This window comes from Halictus rubicundus, chromosome 17 (assembly GCF_050948215.1).
Source record: "Halictus rubicundus isolate RS-2024b chromosome 17, iyHalRubi1_principal, whole genome shotgun sequence".
Taxonomy (NCBI): Eukaryota; Metazoa; Arthropoda; class Insecta; order Hymenoptera; family Halictidae; genus Halictus; species Halictus rubicundus.
Genome location: NC_135165.1, coordinates 7,422,199 through 7,435,503, shown reverse-complemented (window position 1 = coordinate 7,435,503; position 13,305 = coordinate 7,422,199). Strand labels below are relative to the sequence as shown.

At 44.0% G+C, this 13,305-nt stretch overlaps 1 protein-coding gene across 19 annotated transcripts in view; it reads left to right on the top strand.

Annotated features, from left to right (window-relative positions):
• Nucleotides 1-13,305, top strand: part of LOC143362424 (bromodomain adjacent to zinc finger domain protein 2B) — a 295,115-nt gene that overhangs the window by 265,073 nt on the left and 16,737 nt on the right. For 13 of the 19 annotated variants that reach the window (XM_076802565.1, XM_076802574.1, XM_076802569.1 and 10 more), the window contains 6 exons: nt 935-1,356; nt 2,106-2,420; nt 2,856-3,130; nt 3,510-3,591; nt 6,789-7,427; nt 12,833-12,898. In XM_076802565.1, coding sequence (XP_076658680.1) covers nt 935-1,356; nt 2,106-2,420; nt 2,856-3,130; nt 3,510-3,591; nt 6,789-7,427; nt 12,833-12,898 — 1,799 coding nt within the window. The remainder of the gene's footprint in view (nt 1-934; nt 1,357-2,105; nt 2,421-2,855; nt 3,131-3,509; nt 3,592-6,788; nt 7,428-12,832; nt 12,899-13,305) is intronic. The other 6 variants (XM_076802580.1, XM_076802579.1, XM_076802582.1 and 3 more) reach the window with 4 other exon arrangements.

Below are 13,305 nucleotides of genomic sequence, written 5' to 3'. Positions count from 1 at the left end.
TTTATCCGCCGGCAGATCAAAAGAACTCGCGATCGCTTCTCTGTCTAGTACTGGCATCGATCCTTGATCGGAGTATGTACCGACGAAAACACCAGTTACACTTTAATGGAAGTCGTGGGAAGAATCAGTTTGGTTGATGGGAAGATGAGTCGATTTGGTTGTGCTTCTTCGCTTTGTTTGATTCTTGTGTTTCAATTAGAGGATCGTTGTTAGACTGCCAATATTTGGTCAGGATTGTTTTCCGTGTCTGTTGCAACAGACAAGAGTCATTTCGCAATTTCTTTCTTTCTTCAAGAATTTTTGTGCCTACCTTTTTCAAAGTAGCATTGATCTTCTCATGGGGCACTCAAGGGGCGGCTCTGGGACGCCACTAAAAATTGCCACACCAATATTCAAGATATTGTTTATTCAATTTGTTCGTGTTCAATAAATTACTAAACATTTACGTATTGTATGAGGTATCTATTACATCAGTTTCATATCCATAAAATGAAAAAAATAATATACAATGGAAATATTCTAGAACGGAAAAAATGTAAATAGATTTTGGAATTAAAATAGCTCAGAGTGCAATGGGTTAATACTAAATTTTGTCTACTCTAAAAACAGTGTATTACCAAAGGCAAGAAAACAGTAGTTTAGCTACCTCGCTGCCATAGAAGTGCACCGTTCCTGAAGAAAGATGAATAATCAACAATCTAGTCGAATGAAGACATCCAACTGTTCTCCAATCGAACATTTGAGTTCTTTGAACAAACTTCCCAATCATAATCGTTTTCACTCGACCATCGTCTGGTCCAAGGTAGACCCGGCTTCGCGTTCCATCTCCTTCACCGACCATCCCGAACCAATCCCCATCCAAACATCATTTCGCGATTAGATTCGCCAAGCTGACAGATCTGAAGAAACTGTATCGTTGCTCTACCCCATTCAGTCCCCTTTCAAATAGAAAAATTTGATTCGCGCCCCGCAGCGAGGCGAAAGCCGGGCCCGAAACCACGAAGGGTGCCACAGAACTCGGTCCCGGTGCCAGCGTCGCCTAGCCCTTCTTTGGCGCAACTTTTCGCCGCAGCGGATTCTCCGCAACGACCTAGCAGCGGAAGCGAAGAAAGCGAGAGCGCTAGCACGACTCATCACAAAGATGGCCGGCCGAGGAATTTGGGCCGCGGTGTTTCCAAGCCGAAGAAGAACACCGTCGCCTCGCTGCTGGCCCAGAGCAGAGCCCTAGGCATCAAACCAACACCGACATTGGACCCCAGCGTGCCTCTGTCTCATCAGGTCTCGTTACTGAGGTCCAACATCCTCGCTGCTCAACTACACGCCACTGCGACTGGCCAGGGCGACGACAAGAACCAGGTAGATGAGTATTCTGAGGTAGATTCATCTGTGCTGGGTGTCGCTATCCGTTGAGCCCTTGTCCTCAAATGTCTTAATTCTCGGGCCAGTTTGATGCACTTTGATGCACTTAGCTTCATATCATAATCATAAATATATCATTATATTGAGAAAAATATGTGGATACTATCAAATCCTTTTAATCTTTTTACAGTTTTAAATTGCACCCACTCTAGTACGGACCTCAATGCATTTATAACACCTGTGATTTTTATAAAATTGAAAAGGACCGTGTATCGATAAAAATCAATAGCATTTTTCTTATAAATATGTGCTGCACAAGAAACTCTGTATCCAACGAAGTAAACTTTCACTTCCCTCTCATTGAGCCAACTTCTTTTTATAGAATTGCCTATCAGAACGCTTGCATAAGAACCCACAATCTAACCAACTAATCTTCAAGGATTTCGTATGGAAAACTTGGACGATTATTCCAGCACAGATGATGAACCCAATTATTTCTACACCCAACGAATTTTGGTTTAAATTATCGATTCAATCCTCGTTACGTTCCGTTCGATTATCGAGTCATCCGTAATGATTTATTTTTTCGTCGACTTTATTTCATTTCGAGTGAATTGAGTTTTTTTTTAAGATTCTATTGAATTTATTTGTCATTGACCAAGAAGATGCGTGTCGCCGACGACCCAGGGCCGATTTGTTTTTTCTTCTCTTATGATTTCCGCACTAAAACCCTGCTCCCTATATAGCGGTCTTTGCAGGAGAAGATGAAGAACAAACTGCTGGAGGTGTCCGGTGAAGAAAGCAACATGGACGTGACCAGCGAGAGCGGCAGCAACACCGACGTGGTGACGGACACCGACGACGACAACACGGACGGCGTCTCCAACGCGAAGAGAAGAAAGGTGAAGCCCAGCGAGAGGGATCTTCAGGTACCCCTGGAACGTGGCTGGAAACGGGAGACAGTGATCAAGGGATTAGGGAAGTCGGGTGTGATAAAGGGCGACGTGTCTTACTATAGCCCTTGCGGAAAGACGTTCAGGAGCAGTCCGGACCTGGCCAAGGTAGGTCACGTCCTTCCGGAAGATCTTGATTTCAATTACGATTCAGACTGAACCGTTTTAATCCGCTCGATCCCCTCGAATGGGAGATTGACAAATTTTCTTAGCTAGCCAGAGTGCTTGTGGGACGAAAACAAACTGGGATATTGGGAAATTAAAAGGTGTTCCATCTTCTGGGAGCAAATAAATGTTCATTGTTCGATAAAATTGTTGATATCGAAGGCTAGTAGAGCTGCCAGAGATATTTTTCTCGGGCAATGAATAGACCAATCGATTGCTTAATAAATTTAGTGTTAATACGAAGGCTGGTAGAGCTACCAGAGATCTTTTTCTCGAGCAATGAATACACCAATTAGTGGACCAGCTTTAATGTCCAGTACCGGACAGAAAGGATCTTTCGAATGAATGGTTTGTTTGATCATGGACTGGTCTTTTTAGTTCCTGGAGCAGCAGAATCCTGCCGAGTTGACAACGGCGAACTTCTCTTTTTCGTCCCGTCCACTGGTGGGCGAGTTTCTGCAACCAACTATGGGACTTGCAGAGGCGGAATTCGTTAGGCTAGGTGCCCAGGAAGTGGCCAGGAGGTTGGAGGAGCTTAGAGCAGCCGGTGGCTTCAGGGATGTGCGGACGAACAATCAGTATGAAAGGGAGAAGCTCGCGTACGCGAAAAAGCTGGCGAAGGAGGAGGCGCAGCGGCACAAGGAGCAAGCTAGGTCTGTACACAACCATCAACAGCGTCATTCTTCATTGTGCTGTACACAGGAAATTTTGATCACGACTTGTTTTCATGTACTTAAACTTTGAGAATTAAATCAGAGAAAATTTTGTTTCGTATCTAAATCACCTGCGGTCCGGTTATCTGCTATTTTATCGCTGCCACTAATAATTGTACAGAACGTCCGTCTCGCAAGAATTAGTAACAAAAATTGTACTCCCTACAAATGATGGAGAGATCCCCTACAATTAGAGCCCGTGAATTATTGTACGAGGAAAATAATGGTATCATGAGTTAATTGTGCGGTTAAAAAATAATTGAGTATTATGGCAGACTTAACGAAGTAATAATTGAATGATTTTTAATGACTGTCGCAGGTTGATCAAGGAGCAGGAGAAGTCGGAGCGTCAGGAGGCGGTGAGGCGAGAACGGGAGATTCGAAATCAGCAGCTGCTCGAGGTAAGTTGATGCTCTCACACGAATCGTGTCTTCCTTTTTCACGTTTTTGTCTCGATTCTCGTTGTTTCGTTCACAAGGAATCTGTTCTCTTACTCTATTTGGGATACCTACTACGTTTTTTGTATTTTGTCCACCTGTCGTGCGTGTCGCATGCTCTCTGTGTGTGTCGTATTTTATATTATACATACATATATATATTATTTATATTCTTATTACGTATATATATATACTGTTCCATCTATATCTATTTTTACGTATGTGTATATATATATGTACATATATGTATGTGTTGTCACATACATACATTTATATATATGTATATACACACACACACATACATTTTACTATTTCTCCAGTGGATATTCTTGTAACCAGAAACTTTTGTAAAAACATCGCAGAATTATATATATATATATGAACCCCCGTACCCTAATTACGATCCGTCAAAAACCAACCAAGAAAACGTCCCAGGACACACGAAGACCACCCAAGACCCATAGTCGACCAACAATCGCTAGCAATAGTGACAGGAGAACCCAGCATGTCCTCCCAAAGTCTCTTTCTCCGACTGACAACACCCCTTAGTCCAGCCCCCCTCTCTTTTTGTTTCTCTTAATTTTTATTTTCTTTTTTTTTTATTAATTTTTTGATGCTCTCTCCGACACACCGTTAGTTTTTGACTTTTGTTCCGTTGACACCCCCAGTGAGTCGAACGTCTTTTAGTCGTTGAACGGAGATCGTTTGTGGCTGCATCTCGCTTCCGGGTCCTCCACTCATCGGGAATTGACATGATCGAGCGAGGACCCGGCGATTTGTTCGGTTTCTCGGGCCGATCGATCGCTGCGATCGGTTCAGATCGAGAAACTGGGAGAGAAAAGGAACGCTCGTCGAGAAAATCGAGGCTGGGACATGGAACTTGTCCTTCGTAGGAAATTCAGATCGCCCAGTTTGTGGAACTGTTGGTTTTCCCGTGAAAATCAATGGAAGTTGATTTTTTATTGTGACGATGCGAAGCCTTGATCTTCCCGAGGAGGCCAGCGTTCCGCTAATGAGACTCGAAATTTGTTGCTCGAAGTCTGTACAGTCGTGTGAACTCGATACCTAGCTCCCGACGCTTTTTATGTGCGCTGTAGACCAGTCTCAGAGTACTCGGTTTTGCCGTGGCATATCCTCCTAGATGAATCTCATAGACGAAGGCGAACGACCGTGTAAGTTGAGCGACGACCGATCAGAACATATACTTCATTCTTGCCCTGCGAGTTTTCCAAATTGCTTCGGACAGCTGACGTTCCAACAATCGATCACTAAAAATAAATCCGCTGAAAGAGATCATCATTCTAATCAAATATTCTGATCGGAGTGACACGGTCCGCCTTGCTCGGAAACGTTCTCGAGCGGCCGCGGATCGAGCCTGACCTCTAGATCTTTTCTCGAGTATGTGCAGAGAGAAAAGAGTCGAGAATCGTGTTCCGGCAAGGTCAAGCCCGGCGAAGTAGATGCGCGAGTGTAGAAACACGTTTTTTGATAGTCCCTCCACTGTGATAGTTGTCCAAAGTATCCGATCGGGATCCCTTTCTCGAGCGAGACACACCAAAAAGCTGCTCCACCAGAAAAGCCCTCTCTTCAATCACTGTCACTCATTCGCTCTCATTCATTCCGCTACCTCGTCCATCCGCAATCACTTGCATCCACCTTCTCTCTTTCTCTCTCTCTCTCTCTCTCTCTCTCTTTCTCTCTGTCTATCTATCTATCTATCTCTCACACACGCACTGCCCATCACACGTGTGCCCCGAAAACCCCCCTCAGAAACCACCTAACCACCCTAACCACCCCTTGAAAACATACACGCAACACAGACCGCGTAGAACGAGACGTTAGAGAGAAGAACGTCGACGAGACAGGGAAAAGTGGATATGTAGATAGAGATAGTGGGTTTACTGTCTGGGACAAGACACCATAGGGATGCCCATTCCACTAATAATCGATCCTAATCGATCCCTCGTCCGCTTTCTGTGAGGAAAGGCTACGATCATAGTCGTCGCTTCGATTGAGGATCGTTTCGAGGCTGTTTCGATTGTCTTGTGTGCGATTTATCGACCTAAAATTAAGATTCATTTGTGTCACTGCATTTGCGAATATTCACGCGTTGGTTTTTGATAGTGTTCGTTGTGGAAGAGGATTGCAGCGTGTTGACGTGCGAGAAATGCACTTTGTCTCCCGGCGAAAATAAAAAGAACACAACTTACAGCCTCAGTAGTAGAAACAGAAGATCAACACGTTTAGGGCCAGCATTCATTTCAGCCTTGATACTTAGAGTCCCCTAGTTGCCTCTTCTGAAATATGAAAAAAGATATTGTCACATCAAAGATACCAGTTTTAAGTTAGAATTATAAATATGTGACGCTGGTCGTTGGGGACAATCTTCGTGCACAAACGCATAGAAAGCAGCCATACGTTATTATTTCATTGACTGAATGGTCACAATGGTCATTGACTGCTTTGGCCACCTAGAGACAGACAAAGCAAGATCATTCCTTGGGACTGAAATTTAAAGAATGAATTTGAATGAGCAATTTGCGGTATAGGAATTTGGCATAGCAACTTGGGACATTTTCTATAGAGCAAGCTAGCAAGATACGACCAGAATCAGAATAACCTCTCATCGGAGGTTACAACTGTACAATAAAAGAAAAAAAAAATACGAACAGAATACAAAGTATATCGCCTAATCAACGGTAACCTCGGTAATAAAAATCGTCAAAGCCATCGCAAACAGTCTCCTCTCGATCATTCGTCTTCTTGGTCTCTTCCATTGCGACTTCCAGTTGCCATCGAAGCTCGAAAAAGGCTCAGCCCAACCTCTTCATAGAGAGACCCCACCACGAACCCGACCACCACCACCACCACAACCACTACCATCACCACTACCACCACCACCACAACCAACCACCACGATCACAACTCGCCACAACCAAACCCGAGCTCTAAACGAGGGTCGCGCGTCCTCTCTGTCAGAGGGCGTCGCTTGTTAGAGAGCGTCGGGTGGTAACACTCGCACGCGACGCTACTACCACCACCTTCTCTCTCTCTCTTTCTCTCTCTCTCTCTCTCGACACACGAACCGAAAACCCAGTAACGAACGAACCGCGTCGATTAACACGATCGATTATTGGGCATCCCTAAACCTACAAACGCAGGGTCGAAAGCGGCTCGCGTTCACGATCAAGCAGAAAATGAAGATCATCCAAGAGATCGAACGCGGCAAGAGCAAGAGCGACGTGGCGCGCGAGTTGGGTCTGGCTAGCAGCACGGTGGCCACGATCTGGAAGAATCGGGAGAGCATCGCGGAGAGCTGGAGGAACCGCGACATGATGCAACACGCTGACCCGGAGGACGGGAAGAAGCCGGTCGCAACAGGCGGCGGCCTGTCTTCAGGTTCTTCCTCGTGCCTGGCCTCGTCGGCCTCCTCGAGCTTGGTCTCGTCGGTGACCTCGTTGCCGGCCAGCACGGTACTCGGCAACGCGAACACCATGACAGCCAGCATCACGACACCGTTGCCCGCAGTCGTGGTGCCACCCCCACCCCCGCCACCTCCGCCGCCACAGCCGACGGTCCAGGTGGCACAGCCACCCCCGCCGCCGCCGACCATAACCCTGACGACCACCTCGACCACCGCCGTGTCGTCCAACCCGTTGCCGTTGACGCAGTCGCAATCAACCACGCAGCCCAACACGCCAACGTCCAGCACCGCGTCCACAGGCACCACCACCACCAACGCCAGCATGGACAATACCCAGCAGGCCCAGACTCAGACGCAAAGTCAGGAGCTTCTGGAGGTAAGATCGTCGTATTGACGCCTCCTCAAAAAAAAAAAGTACCACCCCCGTATACTCCATCCCCCCATGAGACCACCCTGTGTCGGACACCCCTGGCGGTTTGTTCTGAATGGACGGTCCTTTGAACTTCGGATCAGGAGGCTAGGTAGCTGATGATGGATCTTGAAGGAACGGTCTCTGGACTGGTGGTTCTTCGATGCTTTAGAAGGAGGGTCTTTTAGGGTCTGTTTGGAGTAGTCTGTTCACTGGACTGTCTCGATAGAAGGAGCAGACATCTGCAAGATTGTGAACCGGTTAGGCCCACTGCAGTATACTCATTGCCGGACCCAAGGCTCGATCATTGAGAAGTGTAACATTTAGACAGAACGATTTTTCTATGAAACTTTTAGCGACATGTTCGCGACACTTTTCTGACAAAATGAGACCAATCGTGATACCATTTGAATCATATTTACCTGTTCAATCCACGATCCAGTAGAACCTCGACTATCCGAACTATCCGAAGCATTTTCAGTTTTCAAATAAAGCGGCCCATTTACAATACGATTTAATGTACCAATCACTACATATTTAATCTAACACTGTAACTAGGAAGCCGTTCTATTATCCGCACACTCATGTTCCACTGATTGGTACGGATAATAGAGGTCCCTCTGTATCATCAACTAAACAAGTAAATACGATCCAAATTGTCTCGTGTATGTTGGGTATCATTTTAATCAGGAAAAAGGCCGTGATAAAAGTTTCATTAAAAAATTATTAGAAACACAAATGTTTTGTCACTATATAATTAAAAGAAACGCAGTTCTGGACATATCGTCGGGATGTCGACATTCGTCCTGAAAGGACTAAATATTGGAAACTTGTCAGACTTCTGTAACTGGTTGCACTAGAGTGCAAATCTTTAAAAACTAAAGAAAATTTTATCTAAAAAAGAAAGCTGTACTTAATTCCAGTTTGTCTGAACTTGCGCGTCGAAAAATTGAAAAGATCTTGATATGAACTAGGTCATTGATGAATAAGATTGTGTGCAAAATTATTTACGAAGAACCACCACCTAGGGCCGGCCCTCGGAGACAATGACCATCACGGCAATCGCCATTGGCCCTTCCCAACAGTTGTTCTCTCGACGAATTCCCTATTCGAGGAATTTTATCGTCTCATCTCTGCCTCGACGGTTCTCTAAAAGTCGCGAGCCCCGACCGCCCACATCATCATCGAAAACCCTCATCGACTTCATGCTGACAATGAACGTTGACTGTTCTTCCCCATTGCGATTCATTGGTCCACCGTTCCCAAAACCCCCGTTGTCTTTTTTATTTCGTCTGTTTCCACGAGGACTAATACGATGGACCTCTCGAGGTAAGACTACGATTGCCTGGTTTTCTATGTTGTCCTCCACATTTTTTGCAAATCGTAATCCCGATATACGCCCCCCCCCCCTACAATCCCTGAAATCAAATTCGCTCATTTAACCCTCTCACCGAATGGATTAAAGTTTCACTGTGTGAACCACACCAGAGGTAAGATATATATATATATAAAACTAGTCATTCTCTCTTTCTCTCTTATTTATCTGAACGTTACATCATGTCAGTTTCATGTGTATGTGGCCATAAAACATTCTGCGTGACCGATTACATCATTTTACATCAGCCACCCCCGCCCCGCCCCCCCCCCGGATCTCGATCTTCGACGCGTTTACTTAACCATTCTCCCGTTTACTTTCGTTTCTATTTTGGTTTCTACATTCTGTGCGCGCGAATACAGTCCTCGAGGATCTCTTTCGAGGATCTTTGTCGCGGTATCGATCTTTGTTTTCGGGCCCGCGCGCATTCCCGAGAGCGACGAAGACGTTGCGTCTCGTCGATGTAAGAAGCTGCCCGCAAATTCTACCGCTGGATAACAAACAAGTCCGACGGAAAGTTAGACAATACATACGAGGCGACAAATCGATAAAACGGTTGACAGCGCATCGAAACGAAAGAGGACACACCACACGACACGCGCCACGCATACCTAAACGCACACGCGGTGCTTTCGTAGGATACCTAAATGAAAACGATGGGTGATACCACTTGGACAGGCTCGGGCCTTCATGATCGACAAATCGAGCTCCTGTTCGAACGCAAAATAAGAACGAGCCTTGATAGATGCTTCGTTTTTGATAGATCATTCGTTCATTATAGGTGTTTGTATTCATTTGAAATTTTTGTAACATTCGTTCTCATGAAAATGCTTTTATTGATTGCCAACCCGAATGCATTGGTCAAAAGAATGACCAAAAAATGTCATTCGAATAGTGAAACAATTGTTGTACTATAGAATTAAATTGCCTTATACGTACAATCTTATTTGAAACGATGTAATTAAACACTGTTGGAGTACTATTGAATCATATTGTCACGATCTGTGCATAAGTGTTTGAGAATAAGGGTTAAGTCGCTTGTGTATAAAATATTAACAAGAAAATTAACGAAGACGTACATTTACGAAGTGTTCTAATAGATCGATGATCTAATAGAATTGTCATATTTTTATAATTTTGAAACCACGCTTCGAAACAGACAGAACAGCAAAGTCGTGGTCTTTCAAAGGCCTGTTTAACGATGCTGTTGCATTTGCAGAGTTGGTGAACGATTATATCAAATTCAAAATCGTCGAACGAACGTTTACAAGCTCGAAATTTGCGTTTTGAAAAACTGAGTCTCGATTTGCGTCGATCAAAAATGAGAAACATGCGAGCTCCTTCACACGAGACATCGAGTATGAGTTTGATCTTAAAAAGATGCTGGAAATTTGAGTAGAACAAGTGAACAGACGAATTAGCTTGTAACTCTCTGACGAGTTTGCAATATAAAATTGAGGATTTTGAGAGCACGTGTCCACTGTGAAGGAGCCGAAAAGAGCTCAGAACCATAGCGATCGAAGCTGACACAATATTGTCTCTAAAACCAGATCGGAAAAGGCGAAACAAAGTATCTGCGCATCCAGTAGGACGAATGAAAATGGTAATACCGACTGTCGTAACGCTATCCTGTGCTTCTCCTGTCACTATACAAGAAATAACAGCTAGCTACATGATTATCCAGCATGCCGTAATATTATTTTCCGTGTTTTCGGCGCGTGTTCCTCGAGATCGTCGTGGGAACACCGCTCGGCCTCGAATCGGCCAAGAATCGCTTTTCTGTTTCCTTTCCAACTCGCTCTATTTTCTTCTTTCGCTACCAAAAAACAAAAAACAAAAAAAAAAGAAAAAACAATGAATCGATCCGCGATAGATTCACAATCGATCGATCGTCCGTCGCGTTCTAATTATCGCTATTACCGCCTATCGCCGCTGTTAATAATATTGTTATTATTCTACACACCTAACCGCCGGCCACACGATCACGTTCTCTATCACAGCTGTTCGGATCTCTCTGCCGTCGCAAGACAACCTATCGGCTTACAGCGATTGATATAACACACTGACAATTATTACTCATGTGCGTAACCATAAAGGCGAGTATATCTGCTTGGCTCCTGCATGCGCTGATTATCTCTCTCTCTTTCGACATATTTTATACCACTTTCTACGGCTGTATTCTTCTCTAATTTATTTCACCATTTCCCCCGATCTATTTTCTCTTTCTCTCTCTCGTACGATTCTGGTTTTAACTGTGTTTCAAGGTTTTTATAAAATGGTGGTGGTTTATACATATTTACATATACATCTATATGTATGTATACATATTTCTCTTTTATATATTCTCACTTTCTATCTCTCTCTCTCTCTCTCTCTATATATATATATATTTATATGAATATTTTATATATTTCTCTCTGGTAGTTGGTCAGAAGCTTTTCGTTTTCACGAACTCTTTGTTTCCTTCCGTTCATCGTATATACACATATACCTATGTACACACGACGTTTCACGTCGACTTTTCCACGGAAACGGAGGATCGTCTTTTTTTTATTGTGCCGTTCATTTTCTGCTTGGCTGCTATTTTTCTCGACATTATGTATAAATATATCACGAGGTTTTTATGACAGCATGCCGATCTCGCTACTTGTTTTTTTTTCCTATCTCTTTCTCTATCTCTATCTCTCTGTCTCTCTTTGGTGGGGTGTACATGGTTGTTTTTTTGGAGGGAGGGAAGGGCTTCTCTTTGTTGTGTCGTTCAATCGAATTGTTACTCGTCAACAGGACCACCCTACGTTGCCAAAAAAAAAAAAAAAAAAAAATCGTTTGTCATAGTCGAGGGGAGACACCGATCTCGAGCTACCATCTAGATATCCCTTCCGATCGAACTGGACGGGGAACACGATTTTCTTTCTTTCTAGAGCGATTTTGTTTTCTCGTTGTTCCGAGATAGAGTATGACTACGTCACTAGACAACCTTAGAGTAGTGCTTGTCACCGATTCTGCTGACATAGTCGCGCTTCTACACGTTGCTTTCGAATCACTACACGAAGGGGCCGGATCCACCGCGAATCAAAATTCAGAAGAATTACTATCAAGGCCTACAGCGATTGTAGAGAACAAAGAGTTTCGCTAACTACACATATTCCTCGGTTCGCGATCGGGCGAGACACCGTTCTGAATAGAAACTGCAACAACGTTACAGAATCTGTTATTTTTTGTTTCCTTGTTTTCGTGGGCGATTTTCTGCGGTAACCGTTCGAACTGACTCACGAAATTGTTGAATGATAATAGACAAAATTGTTTGTTAAAAGACAAAATTTCGAAATGATGGCAAATATCGTCCCCGAGTTGCTCGCGAAATTGTTAAACGATGAGTTTGTTATAGAAAATATCATCCCCTCTCTTTACACTTATAACGATGAGGTAAAATAGCAATAGATTAGCTAAAATAGCGTAAGAGAGTGAAACATGCGCGTTGAAAATATGGCCGAACGCGTTCAGCGCGAAGATGGCGTCCCAACGCGCATTGAAATCACCGGAGCGACGTGCCCGTAGTACCGTTCTCAGTGTCGTTAAATTTGAACAGAGTAACTTATCGATTCAAAATTTGATGCCGCTTAATTTACAGTCTATCCCCAAATTGTGTGACTAAAAATAATTCGGAATTTGTAGAAATGAAATATTATTCTCAACGCCCTCCGCAATCGTGTTCACAGTACAGACATTACTCTCGTAAAGAATCCCTTTGTTTTGAAGAAAATCAAATTTCTAAGATCAAAAAGCTGTTCTATATTTTTATCAGATGAAAGGAAGATAGTGTTAATTAGACGTGATAAGTGTTGACTTATTGAGAGAACGGTGAAAGAGTTAGAAATTGCCCGAAACGACTCTCGAAAGACAGATAGAAAAGAAAGCAAAAATCCATTCTGTAAATTTGCTCGCGAAATTGCTATTGATGGATGTGAGTGACGTGTGTATATGGCATTGTGCGCAGGCCCGGAAAAAACGGCAGGAAGAGGTGGAGAAGATACGACTGGAAGAGCAACAACGGAAGCAACAGGTAATCCTAAAATCGTTGTTACACGCACCCTCGGCTTTTCTCTGTGTTGGCCACCCTCGCCTCGTCGCCGCCCCCTCGGCAGAGAATAAAAATTATCGAGAAACTCGCCCGACATATTTTCGCGACGCTCGCAAACGTTATTTAGCCGGGGAATTCGCTTTTAGAACGTGTTATTCAATTTGAGCTCCGCCCGCGCGAATAAATTGCATTTCCTTTGCGACGGGATACCCGGTTTTAAAATTATTTTCAATTAGAACTGGATCTATCCCGTGTGACGAGCGTTATTTGATTGTCCGGGAATTATCTCTTGATCTTTAATGCGATCGCGATACACCGGCACAAAGGAAATCCCATTTTATTGCTGCCACGAAAACACAACCGAGCTTAATAAATGTTCGTCTGGGATC